Raw genomic sequence first — 20,242 nt, 5'->3', positions numbered from 1 at the left:
AAGGTGTCTCCTAAAAGCCACTGTTTTAATCACGTCCCTCTATCTATTCCACTTTGACAGCACAAAACTCATAAGAGGCTGTTGCACGAGTTGAACAAACTTGCAGAGAAAGTTGTGTGTTGATAAAACCTTAAATCCAACCCATGTTAATATGTTACATAATGGTAGTTGTCAAACATCAACCTGATTTAAATTCCAAATTGATGATTACTCTTCATTTACATGTATGCAAAAGGCAATTAGCGAACAGTCAATAGTGCTTAACATAAATAAGGTGCAAACAAGGTCAATAAAGCACCTCGCAAACTATGTGTTTTCAGGCACATTTTTGGCACATTGCTATGTTAAGGCAACTAAAATATACCATTGACTAACTAAAACCTGGTCTAAAGTCAATGGCATAATTTTGTTTTTTGATTTTCTAATATCTTACCCAAAATTAAATATGTTTAGTGCAGTGTAAATTACCATGGCAAAAATAACCCTTTAAACCAATCTATCTGCCTGAGTCAAAATTTCCTCAAATTTATACAACAAAACTGGCATTATATGCTTTGGGTCCCATGTTGGCTCACATTCTCTAATCAGTATGGAAGTAAAACAGTGCCGTTGGATTTTGAATTCTAATTCTTAGCACTGAATTTTTTTACATCGAATTTTTAACACTGAATTTTATTTTGCATCTAAATCAGACTTTGAATTTTAAAAGCCATCGAATTTCTAGCACTGTTTTTTTGCCTATGACATTTTTTTCAATGTTTTAAAAAAAATTCAGTGAGAAAAAAAATTCAATGTCTAAAAAAATTCAGTGCAAAAAAACTCAATGTCTCAAAAGATTCAGTGTAGAAACATTCAATGTTTCAAAAGATTCGGTGTAAAAAATTCAATGTCTCAGAAAATTCAGTGCAAAATAATTCAACCTCTCAAAAAATTCAGTGTAAAAATTTTCAGAGTCAACATCCGGGGAAGCCAGGAGAAGCAATCGATCCCTGTATCAAATCATTCAACATTCAGCCAATCATTTACGCTCCATTGGTCATGTGACGCTGAAACGGGAAGTCGGTGAAGTTCAGGCAAAGGGTTTATTTGCATTAACATAGTACGAAATCTCACATTTTTCACATCTGGCAGATCGTATCATCAGTATATCAGGACACTGCCCGTTTACATTTATCAGCATCAAAGTGGCTTCTGTATCTGGATGTGTGATCGATCCCGTGCGGGGAGACGCGCTGGATGAATAGCTGTCAATCACAAATGGCTACAACTGGCTTTAACCATATGCAGAGTCGTATAATAATAGAGTTACGAAACGCTTTGATCTCGCCGCCGAGATCGAAAATTGTTCTTTTAAGTCATAATGTAAAAATAACACGGAGATTTAGGTTCTTACATAGATGTGTTGTATTTGTATTATTATGGAAATGCAGGTAAGGATTTTTTCACCTTCTGAATTAAACAAACCGCATATTTTATAGGAAATAGCCTATATTTGGCAAAGACGTTCATCTGTACTAGATTACTTTTGCTTTTAAAGTCAGATTATTAAATATTTCCATTTCTTGAATTTAATAGTTTTTTAAATGTTTCTTTATTATTATTATGAACGAAAAACTTAAAACCAATAAAATAGTACAATGACAAACTCGCTAAACAGCTTGTTTATTAATAAAACTAATTCGACGGATGGTATCTGCGTTCTAACACAAATAAATGAAAGACATATTTTTCCATTACTACGAATGCTTAGTATTTGTTTATTATTATTTTTTATTAAAACAGAACAACAACAAATTACTAAAATGACTCGCTTATATTAGGAGAAGGTTTAACAAAAACGAATAAATGGAAAACATTTTACCTGCCTTATTACATAAATACATCTAAAGATCCTTAGATTTATTTAAAAAAAGCAAACCAATCATTTGTTTAATTTAATCAATATAAAACTACAACAATATAAACCATGGACAAACTCGCAAAAGTTAGATAAAGAAATGCAATTTAAATCCTATGTATTCTATAAATTCATATTTGTGGAGCAATGCTAGCTAAGCTTGAAAGTCTTGAAATAAATCGATATGCAAAAGCATTTTAACACTGCTTGTATTTTTAAGTTATTCAGGGACATGTTTATTATGTTCCAACTATTCCTGTAGAGATTAATAATTAGTAGCAGAATTTAATGAATGTTTTAATGTTTGAGTTTCCATGGCGACATATCAAGGGTCATTACGTGAATGTTGCGCTAGTCACCCAGTCTCCTGAAACTGCGTATAAATAGCACTAACTTTGGCGTGCATATGATTCGCAAGTCCTTCCCATTTACTTAAACTGGGCATCTTTTTTGTCGTTTTATTTATTGGTTTCTGAATTTTTTTGCTGTTTTTTACCATTTTCGCTTGGGTTTAGGGTTAGAACAATTTTTTTGTTATATAAAAATGACATCCTAACCCAAACCCCAACTCGAACACCAACTCCAAGCGACCATGGCTTAAATATGGACAAAAACATGGAGAAACCTGTATATTAAATAACCTCATTAAGCAAATCTAAAATCTAAACCTAAACCCAAGCGAAAATGGATTAAAAAGCGGAAAAAAATTTAGAAACCAATAAATGGGGCGACAAAGGAGGATGCCCCGTTTGGGTGAATGGGAATGACTTCCGTATCATATGCACGCCAAAGTGGAATTTGCACGAGTTTTACACTTCGTGTTATTTATACGCAACCTCAGGAGACTGGGTTAAACACGTACAAACCATAATAACATTGACCAAATACATTTGTTCAGTGTTGGTTATGCAAAAAGTTACTTATACCTAAATGTGTTTGTAAATTACATTACTTCACTTCTTACGCACTAGAGGGAGACATGAACAGGAAATTTAGGAAATTGTTAGCTCTTTTATTTAAATCATATTAGACTTATCAGGAAACATAGGTAACAACAGTTTATGGGTGATATAGAAATATGTAAGTGAACAAAGTAGGCTACAGAACAAAAACGTATAAGTTCAGACAGAGCCTAAAGCCCGTTATTAAGGCAGACTAAAACAATGGATTTTGTTGTTAATAAAAAGCATGTGGGTGAAAGTCAAGTTCAGCTAAAGTCCGCGGTGCGGACGCTGCAGATAAACAAAGATAAAACCTTTAAAGCTTAAAATATAAAGCTTAGGTTGTTGGGGTTGCTAGTTATTTTCTGCTGTTTGCTTCTCAGTAGAACTGTACAATACGGGAGTGCGGTTACCGCGACAACCCTAAATCATATGGTTAAAGCCAGTTGTAGCCATTTGTGATTGACAGCTATTCATCCAGCGCGTCTCCCCGCACGGGATCGATCACACATCCAGATACAGAAGCCACTTTGATGCTGATAAATGTAAACGGGCAGTGTCCTGATATACTGATGATACGATCTGCCAGATGTGAAAAATGTGAGATTTCGTGCTATGTTAATGAAAATAAACCCTTTGCCTGAACTTCACCGACTTCCCGTTTCAGCGTCACATGACCAATGGAGCTTAATGATTGGCTGAATGTTGAATGATTTGATACAGGGGGAGGGATCCAAGATGGCGTCCTGCTAAGTTTGCCTTCATCGAGCTCCGCTGACTAATTCACTTTTAACAGCTAAACTGCTATATTAATAATCTCGTTCCCTGTCTTTGCTTACATAAGTACTTAATACATCCCTCGATAGCGTACAGATGAAATCTGCCGCAGACAAAAGGAAAGAAAAAGAAATGTCGCGAGCTTCACGTGTGTCCGAAAATGTGAACCTCCACAGTTATTCGTCTCCCGGGGATATCCTCTTATCTACTCCGTTTCCTGAGAGCCCAGGTAAGCCCCCTTCTAAGAAAGGGAAAGCAGAAGACGACGCCGTGATTTCCACTCTCTCACAGCTAATAAATTATCGCTCGGATGCCCTGGAGAAAATGGTGGGGGATAATGCGCTTAAAATTGAAGGGCTAAAAAAGACGGTGGATTTTGTTTGTGCTGAGTTGAATGATATTAAGGGGAAAGTCGGCCACGTCGAAACCAGACTAAATGCTGAAGAAAAGAAGATGGAGATCTGCGAAACAAGAATTGCTGACTTGGAGAGATACTCTCGCCGATGGAATCTGCGTTTACATGGAGTACCTGAAAAGGAAAATGAAAACACCAGATCCGAGTCTATTCGCATTTGTCTGGCCACCTTTCCAGAGGAGAGCAAATCTCTTCCAGATAAAATTGACACTGTCCACCGCATTGGGAAAAGACTTCCGAATATGTCAAAACCGCGCGCGATCATTATTCAGTTTTCCTCACGTGTGATGAGAGATGGTGTGTGGAGGGCGGCAAAATCGTCAGAGTTCCTGCGGGCGAACGGTTTTCGTTTTACTGAGGATCTCACTACCTATGACCGAGAAAGGAGGCGATTGCTGTGGCCGGCCGTCGAAAAAGCCCGCAAGGAGGGGAAAAGGGCGCACTTTGTCGGACATCGTGCATTCATCGAGGGCTCTGAAATTAACCCTATGTAAGCCTACTCATACTGTTCTCATTCCAAGTGAGCTTTTTTGGAGCTCCTTTTCGTTATGGAACTTGACTATTGATGGCTGTAACCGCGCTTGACCCGATCCTGTAGTCAGCTGCTTATGCGTAGTCAACCTTAGTTAGCTCGTTTTGTTTGCAGTTCTTTGTTAAAAGAGTTATTTTTGTATGTCTATTTCAGTTTTTTCTCTTAATGTCAGGGGTCTAAGAGACATTACGAAACGGAAGGCTTTGTTTCTATATGCCAAATCGTTCAAAACTGATTTTTGTTTTTTTTCAAGAATCCCACTCTGTTGCCAGTGATACTGCATTTTGGAAAAATCAGTGGAACAATGATGTTTGGATGGCTCACGGTTCGGAGCGTTCAGCTGGAGTTCTGACTTTAAAAAACCTTTTTGCTGGGGAAGTTTTGCACGTATTTAGTGACCCGAATGGACATTTTCTGCTTATGGTCATTTGTTTAAAGAACACTGTGGTAATACTAATTAATATCTACGGGTATAATAGTTCTCATGAGAACGATCTACTGATTGATGCAATAGAAGGGAAGATTCTGCTGTGGCTTAATGCATACCCAAGTGCCTTAGTTTTCATTGGTGGGGACTTTAATATTGTACCTGATAATAATCTCGATAGACTGCCACCTAAACAGACTACTTCTGCTAATTCTAAATTAAAGCTTTTAATGGATAAATTTGATATTATTGATATTTGGAGGGAGACATTTCCGAATACTAAATCCTATACCTGGAGTAACAAAAACTGCTCTAGACAATCCCGAATAGATTTCTGGCTTGTTTCACAATCTGTTAGGGACTTTAATGTTTCTGTTAGTATTCTCCCTTCTCCCATGACTGACCATAAAGCAATTCTCATTCAATGTCCTCTATCTTCAGATATCTCTTCTTCAAAATCTAGAGCCTCTTATTGGAAGCTTAATTCTTCTTTGCTTAAACATGATCAATTAAGGGAAAACATTTTATATTTGATTGATAATTACTGGATCAAAGCACAAAAAGAAAATAAATACGGCCTCAATTGGGAACTACTAAAACACGAAATTAGCAAATGTGCTAGGAATTTTGGCAGCCTTCTAGCTAAACGTAAAAGACTTAAAGAGGAGACTGTCATTTCCAAAATAATGACACTCTCTGATAAAATGCAGTTTGGTTTATCAGAAACTGAATTGGCAGAATTTATTGATCTGCAAACTCAGTTAGACTCAATATATAAGAATAAGGCAGAGGGCGCTTTCATTCGCTCTAGAAGAAGGTGGCTAGAACAAGGAGAACATAGCACAGCCTACTTCTTCAGAATGGAAAAGAATAACTGTAGAAATTTAACTATTAACTCTCTAAATTTAAATGGTAAGATTAGTTCTGATCCTAAGGAAATCGGCACATTTTGTGCAAACTTCTACTCAAATCTTTATAACACTAAGTATTGCAAAGACTCCGCTTTGTCATTTTTCCAGTCTCTGAAAGATGTTAGGACATTATCTAATGCAGATAAGATCACCTGCGATAGAGATATATCCATTGATGAAATAATTGAATCTATTGAATCTCTTAAGAACAATAAGTCTCCGGGCACAGATGGGCTGACAGCCGAATTGTACAAAAGTTTTGCTCAAAAGTTGGCACCTTTCTTGCGTGAGACTTATTTGGAGAGTATTGCGTCTGAGACACTTCCGCCTACTTTATCACAGGGATTACTTACTTTAATACCCAAACCTAAGAAAGACATTCTTTTGATTGATAACTGGCGTCCAATTTGCTTATTAAATTGTGACTATAAAATATTAGCTTTGTTACTGGCCAAAAGAATTAAACCAGTTCTGAGTACAATAATAGATGAGACTCAATCAGGTTTCATCCCAAAGAGGCATATTGCTAACAATATACGCCTTGTTTTAGATCTGTTGGACTATGATGAACTGATAAGAGACGAAAGTTTTATTCTTTTTTTAGATTTTTACAAAGCCTTTGATTCCCTTGAACATGAATTTATTTTGCAATCCCTGTATAAATTTGGTTTTGGTGTTTTCTTTTGTAAAACTGTCCGTACGTTATACAAAAATGGAAACTGCTCAATTAATCTGAAATCGGGCACTTCCCCAAGATTTAATGTGTTTAGAGGGGTGCGCCAGGGTTGCCCGGTATCGCCTTATTTATTCTTAATGGCTGCTCAACTCCTTACTACTTCCCTGTTGAATAGCCAATTACAAGGGATTAATATAGCAAATAAACACATTATTATTACTCAATTAGCTGATGATACTACACTCTTTTTAAAAAATGAATTGCAGATCCCTATCGCTCTTGATCTTATTAAGGTGTTCTCAAAAGCCTCTGGCCTTTCTTTGAACTTGAATAAATGCGAACTTCTTCCCTTAAAGTCTTGTTCTGCCACATCCCTACATAATATTCCTGTTAAGTCTCAAGTAAATTACTTAGGTGTTACAATTTGTAAAGATGCCAATATGAGAGGGAAATTAAATTTTGATCCAGTAATTACTAAAGCTAAGAAAAAATTAAATTCCTGGCTCCAAAGAGATTTGTCTTTACGTGGAAGGGCTCTCCTCGCCAAAGCGGAGGGTATTTCTAGATTGACCTACCCTGCTCTTTCTTTGCATGTGGATAAGACATTTTCGGTAAAGATTGATAGAATGCTTTTTGATTTTTTATGGAAACACAAAAGACATTACATTAAAAAATCTGTGGTCATAAATAGCTTCGAACATGGCGGTCTTAACTTTCTTGATTTTGCTTCTTTAAACAATACGTTTAAGATCAATTGGTTGAAACAGTTCTTGAATGATTCTGACTCTCTATTGAATGCTATTCCCAATTTTATTTTTTCTAAAGTTGGTGGTCTCCCTTTTCTGTTAGTCTGTAATTATAATCTATCTAAATTGCCCATCAAATTGTCTAATTTCCATAAGCAGGTGCTTTTGGCCTGGCATTTGATTTACAAACATAATTTTAGCCCCCACCGGTATTTTATTTGGAATAACCAAGATATCCGATACAAAAATAAAACGCTCTTCTTTTCAGGCTAGTTTAATAATAATATTATTTTAGTTTCTCAACTTGTAAATTCAAATGGTCATTTGTTTTCTTATTCTGAATTCTTAACTAAATTTTGTATTCCTGTTACCCCACGAGAGTTTGCCATAGTGATGGATGCCATCCCCAGTGGAGCTATTGCACTATTGAAAAACTCAAGTGACTCTTTACTTTCTTCTACCTCTTGGATACATCCTTGTGAAACGGCAATAGGGAAGATCTGTTTTTTATCCAGTCCCATTCTTAGGAATAGAAAGATTAGACAACTTTTTCAGAATGATATTATTACTGTCCCTGCTATAATATCATATTGGAACAATTGTTTTAATAATATTCCTTGGAAGAAAGTGTGGTCTCTATCCAACAAATATTTAATCACTAATAAGGTTAAAGAGGTATCATTCAAGTTATTACATCGATTTTACCCAGTCAATCTTTTTATTAAAAAAATGTTTCCTGTTTGGATCCTCTATGCTCCTTCTGTGGAGTGGAAGACGAGTCTGTACCTCACCTTTTTTGGGACTGTGTTCATGTAGCTACTTTTTGGAAGAAATTTTGTTTATTTTATGGTGGAGAAATTTTGAGTGTTTTATCTTACAGATTAGTATTATGTTTTATATGGTATGCTTTTAATGTGTTTCATGGTTAAGGTCTACATGAATTAAGTTTTAAGTCTCTCTGTTGCTTGAACATGAATGTGTAGGTCCACAGCTGGGCCTGGAGGAGATAAGGGGGTCCATGGTAAGGATAGCAAATAGTTGTATGATGTGTTAGAGAACAAAGACACTGAGTTTTACCACCCATGGAAGGATTTATGTACCAGCTTGGAATGTTATAAGATAAAGCCACAGCATCACCAAGTTGTCATGAGTTATGAGAAGGAGCTAAGGGGCCTGAAGGTTTTGAGTGCTGGGCATTGGGACAGTACAGAGTGAAAGAAAGGCAGGGCTACTGGACCAATATTGGACCACTATATAATATACTGAAAAACTCAGAACGGGGTCATTGTCATTATCATTTAACCAGGTGTACACCCTATGACCAGTATTGTGTTTCAAGCTGTCTGACACAATTCTTTAATAAAATACTTTGAAGAGAATTTTGCATCTCAACCGTCTCTGATTCTCCTGAAAAAATCCACGACATTATTGGCGCTGCGGAGCAGGGTTACAAGAGAGAACATTGGACAACCGAGTGGGATCGTTCAGAGGCCGTTCACGGTCGGGGGGAGATGTTCTCCATCCTGAGTCGATTGTTTCTTCTTTGTGGGTGTTGAACTGCTAAGGCTGGCCAGCCGCTTGCTTCTTAAATTAAGGTAAGCAAAGCGTTATAGCATTTTTTCACCTACATTGATGAGATTTTTGACTCTGTTTGGAAAACACAGACAGCACTGTGTTTTCATTTGAATTCCTGAATTCTCTCTGTAACTCATAAACTAACTAGTATTGCGATTAATGAGAAGGGACTTGTGGATGATATTACAAGATAAATTATCTCTAATAGGGAAACCTGGTCTTCCGAGTAAAGTGTACTCTTATCTGAGGGTCAAGAGGACCCAGCTGTGAAACAGTTGATGGAAATTTATATTAACATAGCCAAGAGGGCGTTGACTGTTAATAGCCAAGAGGGCATTTAATTATACTAAATTTTGCTGATTTTATGGACTCAAACTAAAACATTAATTTTGAAACTAAATTTTGTAAAGCCAGTGGGCTGATTTAAATAGATTATCTGAGATGAGTACGGATATATCTTTTTAAAGGAAAGGAAACCAGTGGGTTTGATTGTTAGTTGTTTTTTGATGTAACTGGTTAAGTTACGAAACAAAAGTGAGATAAGAGAGAGATTTTTGTTGAGGGAGAACCAGTGGGTTGCTTAAATGAGTATTTGAGAGTAATTTATCGATGAACTATGATACTATAAATTGCTCTATGAAACAAATATGAAGAGTTTGCATAGTTTGGGTACCAAGGTGCTTAGAATGTGCAGACGAGGGTGAGCGAGAGAGTCTGGAGTGCGGGAAAAACCAGTGGGTTGCTTGAGTGAGTGTTTAAGGGTGCTTTATCGATGAACTGTGATACTATAAAGTATTCTTTGAGTTGAACACAGTGTTTAAGGGTAATTTATCGATGAACTATGATACTATAAATTGCTCTATCAAATAAACTCGGGAGAGACAAGGGAAAAGCTTCGGTCCAACTTAAAGTTAAGAAAGTGTTTATTAATTGTTGCATGGTAAGGACTTACCATAAGTGAATAGTTTTAAAACGTCCCCAAAAAAAAGAGCATTTCTGCATCTTATTCAACTCATATGAAAATTTTGATTTTGAAAGTTAGGGGTAAGAGTTATCCTGTGTGAAAAATATTGTCCATGATTGAATGTCAGATGTGACTGAAAACATTGAATTTTGGTGGAACCTGAAATCTTTGTCTAATATTGAAAAGTCATTATTGAGTGTATTTGATTTAACAAAAGAAAAGTTAACAGAAGGAAGTTTAAAACAGTAGTGTCTGAGATCAATACAGTTACGTCTGCATTTAAAATAGCCCAATTAATCAGAGGGATCTTTTTTGTTAGTTTTAGTTGGCCTGAGATAAGAAGTTTTTCCAGTTGTAAGATTTATGTGTCAAAGACAATTGTGGGATATAGAGAACTGAGCATTGTAAGTGCTAAGTTTAAATTTGAATCAAATCTTAAAAGTGGTTGTGTGACAGATAAAGTGATTGGTGAAGAGGAGATCATTTACATACTTGTGGGACCCTTTGTGATTTATTCTAGTTGCCTGACTGGAACATTTTATAGTGCAGAAAAGTGCATTGATTTATTGTTAAATAAATAAAGTAAACAACCATTCAGTGTAACATGGAAGCAGCAACAAAAGAATTAGAGCGTGCTATCACTGTGGCCCCGGTGGAATGGTGTAACTTACAAGACAAAGGCTTTGATGGTAAAGCATTGGCTAAGTGGTGTAATGATCTAAAATGGTATACCAGAAGTAACAAATATAAGAAAGGAGAGCAGCCTCCCTTTCACTGGCCAGAACAGGGAACATGGAATAAAAAAAAAAACAAAGAGTATGAAAATTTGGATGACTAATTACATAGCTAATCAGGAGTTGAAAGCAGAGAAGGATGGAAAGAAAGAAAAGAGGAAAGCTTTGTTAGATGGAATGGAATTGTGGGAAAAAGCTAGAGGTTGCTGGAGTAAGGAAGCTGAAAGAGTGATGGCTGATAGAGAAGAGGTCAGAGCTCAAGAGCTGGCAAAGCAAAACGAAAGAATAGAAAAGACAAGATTGCTAGAACAGCCATTAGACACTGCAAACCAATTACCTGTGGTAACTACAACAGTTAAGCCACCGCCCTATGCACCGCCCACTGCCCCGGCCTCCCTCAATCCATGCCCTCCCTCTACCACGCACACAATCACCCCTCCCTTCACCACTCTCTCTGAAAGTCACCCTCCCTTCACTGCTTTCACTCCAGCCCCAACCACCCCTGTTGCTTCACCAAATGCTAGTACACTGTATCCAGTTATTAAAGGAACTATGCAGCTTAAAGGGGAATTAGAAGTTGAGGGAAATTTGGAACTGTATGATGAGATAAATAGAGGAAAGGAAGAATCAATCAGTGAACAAAGTCAGGCAGCAGGAGGAGCTAGTCAGTATACCAGGACTCAGCTAGAACATCTGGATCGACTAATTAAACAGAGAGCAAAGGAAATAACAGAATTAACTAAAGATGTGAAGTATTTGGGTTTAGCAGGGCTATCGCAGGACAGAGAGCTGGCTAAAAGATTACAAGAGGAAGAAAGGATGATTTTGGAGCAAGAAAGGCAGGATAGAGAGAGAGCAAAAGAAAGGGTGCTTAAACAACAAAAGGTTAGGGCAGTGCATGCTATGGAACAGAGAAAGCGAGAAACTGACGAATGGCTAAATATGAAAATGACACAAGAGTACCCAGCCTCTAAAGATGGTATAGATATGACAAAAATGTCAGGACCTGATGGATTAAGAACTTACAGAGCTAAGATGTTGGTAGAGGAGAGAAACAGAGATATGGAGTATATGGACACATTAGCTTTAGACTTTGACCCAATAGAGGACAGATCCCCATTATTGAAAAGTACCCCTAGAGGTGGAATGAATGAGCCAGGTGTGAGTGTATTTCCATTGCGTATTGAAGGAAAAACAGCTGTGTATGTTCCATGGGCTCATAGGGATTTAGAGACTATAATACATTTGTTGCCAAGTTTAAGAGATGGTGCTGGTACCTGGATTGGTGCGTTGGAGAGAGAAACACAAGGTACAAGATTGGCGGTGGGTGACATAAAAGCATTACTGGCAAAAATTACTAGTTTAAGAGAAATGGAGGATGTATTGTGGTTAGCAGGTATGGGACAGAGTGTGGTTTCATCTGATTTTGACGGCCAGGCTATTGACTGTTACAGAGGCAGACTTTGGGGTGCCTTGAGAACTGAGTTTCCTGACAAGTTTGACAGCACCAAACTGACCCCCGCTGCACTGGGTCTGGAGGACTGTGCACTGTGGATTGCTAAAAACATGCAAATTTGGAGAGGGCAGGGGCTGAGAAAAGATCCTACTGACCCAAGAGACTTTGAAGCCAGACTTTTCAGAAAGGAACTGCTGGACGCACTGCCAGTGTCTGTGCAAAACAAACTGAGTGACACCCCAGGGCTAGATGCAATGCCACACGGCCAGTGGGTGGAGACCCTGAAACACCATGCTTCCAAACACCAGAAATACGAAAGAGACTTAGAGCAACAAGCTAAAGAGACTGAACGAAAGCTGGCTCAAGTTAGTCTGGAGGAAAAGAAAAGACACAAAGACATTAGTAAGGCCCCCAGGGGAACCTATGTAGTGGGATGGGCAGGGTCATATGAGTCAGCGAGCCACTCTCAGGACGAAATGGTCGCAACACACCCTCCTAACAAGTATGAACAGGTAGCTGATCTGCAAAAACAAGCTGCAGATCAAACCCAAAATCTGAACCCATGGCAGCACCCCCAGGGCGCAGCTCCGTTTCAACCAGTAGTTGTGAATGTAATGGAACCTAGTGGAGAGAGTAGAGAAATTAGTTTTTGAAGACGGCAAAGGGGCAGAAGAAGGGGATATTTTCAGAACAGGACATCCGCTGATATGGGTCCATATTTCGGGCAAAACAATGTTTGCTGGGGATGTGGGGAGAATACTCATGCTAGGCGTGACTGTCCAACAAACCCATGGAAGCAATAGGGGTGTTCGGAGGGTCCCATTAACCAACAAGTAGCATTATCCGAAAATGATTGGGGAGAATCTAAATTAACATGCATAATTAATTGAGAGAAAATTGAATGTTTATTTGACACAATGGGATTTTCTGGAAAACCTATGGAAATGTGTCTGTCAGAACCAATTATGGTTCAGATAGAAGGAAAAACTGTTGTAAATCCATTTCTGATGGCACCTCAGGTTCCAATCACATTAATTGGAAGGGACATTTTGTGTAAATGAGATGCTACTATCAAAACCACACCACAGGGATTAACATTGCAGTGTCTAACCAAAATAACTAAACAGGAACTAACCCCTTTAATTAGACCAGAAGTATGTTGGATAGGTACCTAGGCAGGTATCTAATTCCATTATAAATGACTGAGACAGGTATACATTAGAAGCAAATCATTTTACAGGATAACAACACAAGGGAGTATGCTTGCAATATGTAGATGATATTTTGATAGCACACAACAACAGAGAGGGTTTTAAGAAATTAACAGAACAAATTTTGAGCAGATATACAGATAAAAGTATCAAAATAAAAGTTGATATTGACTAAAGCCAGTGTAAAATACCTAAAAAGAGTAGTCTCTGAAGAGCAAAAACAAATTTGTGAAAAACACCACAGAACCATGCTTGTCTATCTATAGCAAAACACAGTGAAGCGGATGATGGCATTTTTGGGAGCCACAGAGTTTTGTAGTTCATACCTGAGTTAATACCAGAATAGGCCAGTAGGGTAAAGTAATTTAGGGAATTTAAATGTGAGGACATGGAAAAAAAATCAGACAGATGTTGCTATATTGTAGTGAAGGAATATCACACATTTGTATAACAGAAGGCATTAAAGAGATGAAACTGAGAGCAGACTTGGTTTAAGAAGAGATCACACAACTATTTGAGGCAATACAAAAACCAGCTAAAGTAAATGTAATTAAGTGTGCAGCACACACAAAAGGAGAGTGATTTATTGACAAAGGTAATGAAAAAGCAGATGAGGAAGCAAAATTAGGTGTGGCAAAACCAGAGTTAGCTGAAAATTATGGCTATGGTTGTGACAGGATCAGGTAAAAAGAATGACAGTGAACAGGTGAGCATTTCCGCAGACGTAACTGTAGATGAAATCAGAGACATGCAAAATAAAGTGTAACAAATTTAAAAGATGAAGTGGCAAAGCAGAGGTGTTGTGAATGTAAAAGGTTTGTGGAGATCAGAGCAACAACAATTAGTAATACCATCTAGAATGGAGAAAATGGTAATGATTAATGCGCATGGTAGTGAACATTGCGCGAGGGGGGAGATGATAGATAAGATTTTGAGACAACAGGGTTTCTGGTTTATCAATATGCAAAACTAAATTAGCGAATTTTTGTCAGAATGTGACATTTATAGAAATGTGAAACCAGCAGTACACCCAATGCGTCTGTTTCCAAGTGTGGAAGGACCATTTGTGCATCTAGTTATGTATTTTGTAGATATGATCCACCCAATTAAGGAGAAAATGTGTTTTTGAGATGGACAGAAGCTTATCCAAAGTGAACGCAGAGTGCGCAAGCAGTGGCTGGAGCACTTAAGAGGGAAGTGGTCGTAAGATTTGCCCTTCCCAAGGTATTACAGTCAGATAATGGACCAGGATTTCAGGCCAACCTGTTGAGAAAAGCACTTGCTAGGGTAGGAATAACCCAAAAATTTGGATCAGTGTATCATCCACAGTCTCAAGGGTCGGTTGAGAGGTGTAACAATTTACTTAAATCAAAAATAGGCAAAATCTGTGCACAGAGTAAACTAAATTGGGTTTAGGCCTTACCAATAGCGTTCATGGCCATAAGATCTAGTACTAACAGGGAAACGCGTTTATCCCCTCATGAAATGGTAACCGGGAGACCAATGTTCAAAGCTAACCAAAAAGAAATTAATTTGGAGCATGAGGAGGATCTAAAAAAAAAATTGAATATTAATGAATATAATATATGAATATATTAATGAATATTAATGAATATATTGCTGAACTAATGAGAAAACATAAAGCTATTTTACAGATTGAAAGCAGGCCCAGAGAGACACCTGGTGACGAGACTACAACACCTTTTCCTGTAGAAACCGGGGTGTACATTAAAGTTTACAAGCGTAAGTGGGATGAACCCAGATGAGAAGCCCCATATGAGGTCACAGAAGCTAGCCCAACAGCTGTTAAGATAGTGATGTGATGAACCATAGAAACTGGATTTGGAGATCACAATGAATTGGTAATGTATGATTAAAGTATTTAAGGATATGGAGGATGAAGATTGCATGAATGTTGTTTATTTGTTTCTAATAATGAAAATGTTTTTCCCACCAAGTACAGGCTTATAAGAGTAATTATACATGTTTTAAGAGAACCTTTGGAAATGAAGATGTTAAACATTTTACAGATGGGTGGTGCCAAAGAGAAATTGATGTTACAAATGACAAGGAGGAATATAAGGCAAACTGTTTTATAGGCCAGACCACAGAAAGGGCAGACGTATGGTGGATGTGTGTTGACATGAAATTTAGGCCAAATTTGAGAGTAAATTGGAAAGGGAACCTGTACCCTTGTACAATTAGTAATGCCATTTCAAATGTTTTCATTACCTGATTTTGGGAGCGTATATGATAAAATAAGTGTTAAGAGTATTAACAGACAGAAAAGAAATCTGCCTGGTGGATCTTATGATAATAGAGTGTATAGATGCCATATGGGTTCCAAGGGGGGTGCCAGATGAATAGAAAGCGAGAAATCAAATTGTTGCAAGTTTTGAGTGAATAATTTTCTGGTGGTCAACCCTCAATAAAAATGTGGATTGGATAAATTAATTGTATTACGTTAAGGGGATAACTGCACAATTGGGACTAACGTAACTGATGGCACAACAAAACAGGCTGGCATTAGATATGTGGTTGGCTGAAAAGGGGGGTGTTTTAAAAAATTATAGATGATGGATGCAGAAAATTTATTTTTGATAATACTGCCCCTGATGGGAGCATTATAAGGGCATTAGAAAGTTTGACTGACCGTCAAATGAATTGGCTGAAAATGCTGGAATCGATGACCCATTTACAAAAATGATGGAAAAATGGTATGGGAAGTGCAGTACACTGATAACTTCTTTACTGATGTCAACTGCTGTAGCTGTTGCTATCCTTGAATTGTTTGATTGTTGTTGCATACCATGTATCAGGGGTTTGATTGAGAAAACTATCGATAATGTACCAACGGGTACAAATGAATGAGGACGACGAGGGAGATAAATTTGAGGACAATATCCATGTGTGATGGGGAACCAACGAGGCTCTAGTACCCTCCTCCCTCACACGGCCCTCTACGCGTGCAAAGCGCATGGGTTGAAGAACGTCGAAAGCTGGAAGATGCACCCTACACATATACATATAGAATTCATGTTTCTTAGAAAGACTCTGTGTGGACTGCCCACCAGAGCAAAACACTCTCATGTGAGAATCATTATGTTACTGGTCATGTTAAACTGGACATAGGGTGTCACTTATACTAATGCATTTATTATTTTTTACAACATTTATAATTTTTTGCATGTGTTAACATTTATTAACAAGGTATTATTGTTTGCATTTATTATTTTTATTACAAGTTATAATCTTTTATTAGTAATGCAAGTTGCAAACCTGAAGTTTGTGTAAAATAGGGAAAGGGATGGTTTTAAGCATCACTGTCCACGGTGTGATGACAGTGTAACAAGCCTGGTAAGTGACTGATGGTCCAGGAATCTCCTGGGGGTGGAGGTAAAACATCCACCTAGCACGGCTTACCAGAAAGTGAAAAGAATTTTTTGAAAAGATAAAATGCTTGCTTTTGATCTAAAATTAAATGTTATGTTATTTTTTACATGTTGTTTATCATTACTCTTTTTTACAGGTTGTTAATTATCACTTAAAGGATGACCCATGTGAAATGAATGTTGAAATTGGAAAAGTGACTGAGGGTCTGGCCCGAACTGTCAGGGGTATTTTATTCTTTTATATGTTTTCTTTCTTTAAAGTACCTAGCCCGGCTTCTCTAGTATCAGCAGTTGTATTTGCAGGGTGGTTATCGAAAACGTTTAGTTTCCGAAGGGGGGATATATGGTGGAGAAATTTTGAGTGTTTTATCTTACAGATTAGTATTATGTTTTATATGGTATGCTTTTAATGTGTTTCATGGTTAAGGTCTACATGAATTAAGTTTTAAGTCTCTCTGTTGCTTGAACATGAATGTGTAGGTCCACAGCTGGGCCTGGAGGAGATAAGGGGGTCCATGGTAAGGATAGCAAATAGTTGTATGATGTGTTAGAGAACAAAGACACTGAGTTTTACCACCCATGGAAGGATTTATGTACCAGCTTGGAATGTTATAAGATAAAGCCACAGCATCACCAAGTTGTCATGAGTTATGAGAAGGAGCTAAGGGGCCTGAAGGTTTTGAGTGCTGGGCATTGGGACAGTACAGAGTGAAAGAAAGGCAGGGCTACTGGACCAATATTGGACCACTATATAATATACTGAAAAACTCAGAACGGGGTCATTGTCATTATCATTTAACCAGGTGTACACCCTATGACCAGTATTGTGTTTCAAGCTGTCTGACACAATTCTTTAATAAAATACTTTGAAGAGAATTTTGCATCTCAACCGTCTCTGATTCTCCTGAAAAAATCCACGACAATTTGTGCGTACTTCTTTGTTAGTCAATTTCTCTTTGGAAATTAAAGATGTCTTATTTGGCTGTTATAACTCTGATAAAAATGTAAAAGACAAGTATTTTCTTGTAAACTTATTTATGTTTCTAGCCAAGTTTTTTGTACACAAGTGTAAATTTTTATCTGTCAGACCTCTTTTTATTATTTTCTGCAATGACCTGAAATCTTATTTGGATACTATCTCTTCTTCCAACAATGCCAAAGCTTTAAAGTCAGTTACGTTGTGCTCAAAGTACAATATTTATTCTTTTCTATGAAAACCCAAGTATCTTAAGGCACTTTTATATTTTGATCTTATATTAAATTTTATTTTCCCCTGGCTTAATTTTATGTTATATTATTATTTTTGTTATTTTTTATTTATTTATTTTTATTATTACTTATTTTTTTATTTTTTTTTTTTATATTTTTTTTATTTTTTTGTCTATTTCAATTGTTCTTCACTGTATTGTTTATAATTGTTTTTATTGTTGAATTTGTATTTGCTGCTATGTTTCTTCAATAAAAAAAAAATAAATAAATAAATAAATTGATACAGGGATCGATTGCTTCTCCTTGCTTCCCCGGATGTTGACTCTGAATATTTTTACACTGAAATTTTTGAGACGTTGAATTATTTTGCACTGAATTTTCTGAGACATTGAATTTTTTACACCGAATCTTTTGAAACATTGAATGTTTCTACACTGAATCTTTTGAGACATTGAATTTTTTTACACTGAATTTTTTTAGACATTGAAATTTTTTTCTCACTGAATTTTTTTAAAACATTGAAAAAAATGTCATAGGCAAAAAAAACAGTGCTAGAAATTCAATGGCTTTTATAAATTCAAAGTCTGATTTAGATGCAAAATAAAATTCAGTGTTAAAAATTTGATGTAAAAAAATTCAGTGCTAAGAATTAGAATTCAAAATCCAACGGCACTGTTTTACTTCCATACTCTATGCCATTCTTTTAGACACCATTTTCCATTCTGGTTGCATAGAGCAGAGATCGACTGAGACGTCCCCTATCCACCATCATACCCGATAACCTCTGTTTGCTGAGTGTCAGGCCGGCTGGTTGCAACCGTTCATCCTCTTCTGGACTCAAATATTTCCAATATTTACAGTTTTTTCACCATGTTTGTGTAAGAGTCAATCCTACTGTAGATATCTGTAGTAATACTGTAATTTTTAAGTACCATAATACTGTAATTTTTAGCATTGTTCAAAATTGTTCAAAATTATGATTACCAAGCATTATGTTGCTTTGTTTAGGTCATGTCAGCATAACTGTAATTGTAAGTACATAATTTGTATAGTTTTGTATAGTAACAGTTTATTTATTTATATATTGAATACGAAGTTGGCCTAAATCTCTGAATGTCCACTATGGCATTTTATTATAGCATACAATAACTGGTATACTTTTTTGCATTTTCAAGAGCATTTAAAAGTGAATTAATCTCTATTTCTACAATCTGTATGTGAATGCAACAATAAGCACATACTGTAAGCACATAAGCCCTAAAATCCCCATAGCAATTGTAAAATTAAATGCATGGTGTTTACAACAGCCATACTTTAAAATACGACAGTGTTCAACAAATAGACAAATGTATTATTGTTATTTAAAAATGACAAGAGTATTGTTAGTATATAAGAATATGACTTATATATAATAAATTACCAAATACTTAAATAGTTGATTAGCCTATAGGCATTATGCGGTTGCCAAAGAAAGAAACAAATGTAAATATTGTTAAAAACAAAACTCAATGTCACGGACAATCAGGTGTACACTTTAATTACACCAAATTTAAATGCAAAATTTAACCGTCTTACAGTAAACTGAATTGTAATTTTAAAATGACCCACCTCACATTTAAATAGGGATTTTGTTATTCATTGCATGCAGATGTCTCATCTCTTACTTACAGCAGCAGTGTAGGCAGATCTAGTCCACCAAGACTAAATATATTTACTTGTTATAACCATTGTTCAAGACTCAAACTTAAACACAATATTTGAAACATGCTGAAATTTACTACAGTATAGATTTAGAATTACAATTAAACAATTGTGAAAAGTGCTATAAAAATAAAATTGAATCTAAATGGAGATCACATGCAGATTTGCACAACCCCTGAATCTTCTTCATCTGTGGGACAGCACAGTAAACTTCAAACATCAGGCAGAGCAGTCCAGCAACTTACTGAACGAGTACAAGGACACTTGGACACCCTAAAGACATTTGTTCAGCGACAAGAGAATGATGTTACGCCACATGCCCAAGAGATAAAAGCTAAGTCACAGCATTCAACTCATATTTCAACTGTTAGTCAAGATGGAGGACAACCAAAAACAATTACTAAAGTGTATCACTGATAACAGACAAAAATGGAAAATGATATCAATGGTCTAATAGCAGTGGTCGACAACACGTTGATCGTGATCGACCAGTCGATCTTTGACACTTCCCTGCAGACCCCGCAAGTAAGAGAAAAAATAAGTTGGTCCAGGCCCAGACCATCGAGATCAGCGGGACAATTCCCGGCAGCCGGTCGACTAATTTGCCCTTGTCAGCCGCTTTATTGCTTTTATGTACAGTATGTATTGCTTTTAAGTAAAATTTTCAAATTCTGCATT

General features: G+C 36.7%; 1 protein-coding gene across 1 annotated transcript; it reads left to right on the top strand.

Annotated features, from left to right (window-relative positions):
- Positions 1 to 3,570: 3,570 nt before the first annotated feature.
- LOC129429157 (LINE-1 retrotransposable element ORF1 protein) lies at positions 3,571 to 7,382 on the top strand. Its single transcript, XM_055185673.2, has 2 exons — positions 3,571 to 4,520; positions 4,816 to 7,382. The coding sequence occupies exons 1-2, from the start codon at positions 3,712 to 3,714 to the stop codon at positions 4,835 to 4,837; spliced, it is 831 nt and encodes a 276-aa protein (XP_055041648.2). The 5' UTR covers positions 3,571 to 3,711; the 3' UTR covers positions 4,838 to 7,382.
- Positions 7,383 to 20,242: the final 12,860 nt, after the last annotated feature.

This window comes from Misgurnus anguillicaudatus, chromosome 4 (genome assembly GCF_027580225.2).
Source record: "Misgurnus anguillicaudatus chromosome 4, ASM2758022v2, whole genome shotgun sequence".
Lineage (NCBI taxonomy): Eukaryota > Metazoa > Chordata > Actinopteri > Cypriniformes > Cobitidae > Misgurnus > Misgurnus anguillicaudatus.
The sequence above is the reverse complement of the archived record's forward strand: the minus strand, read 5'-3'. Positions and strand labels throughout refer to the sequence as shown.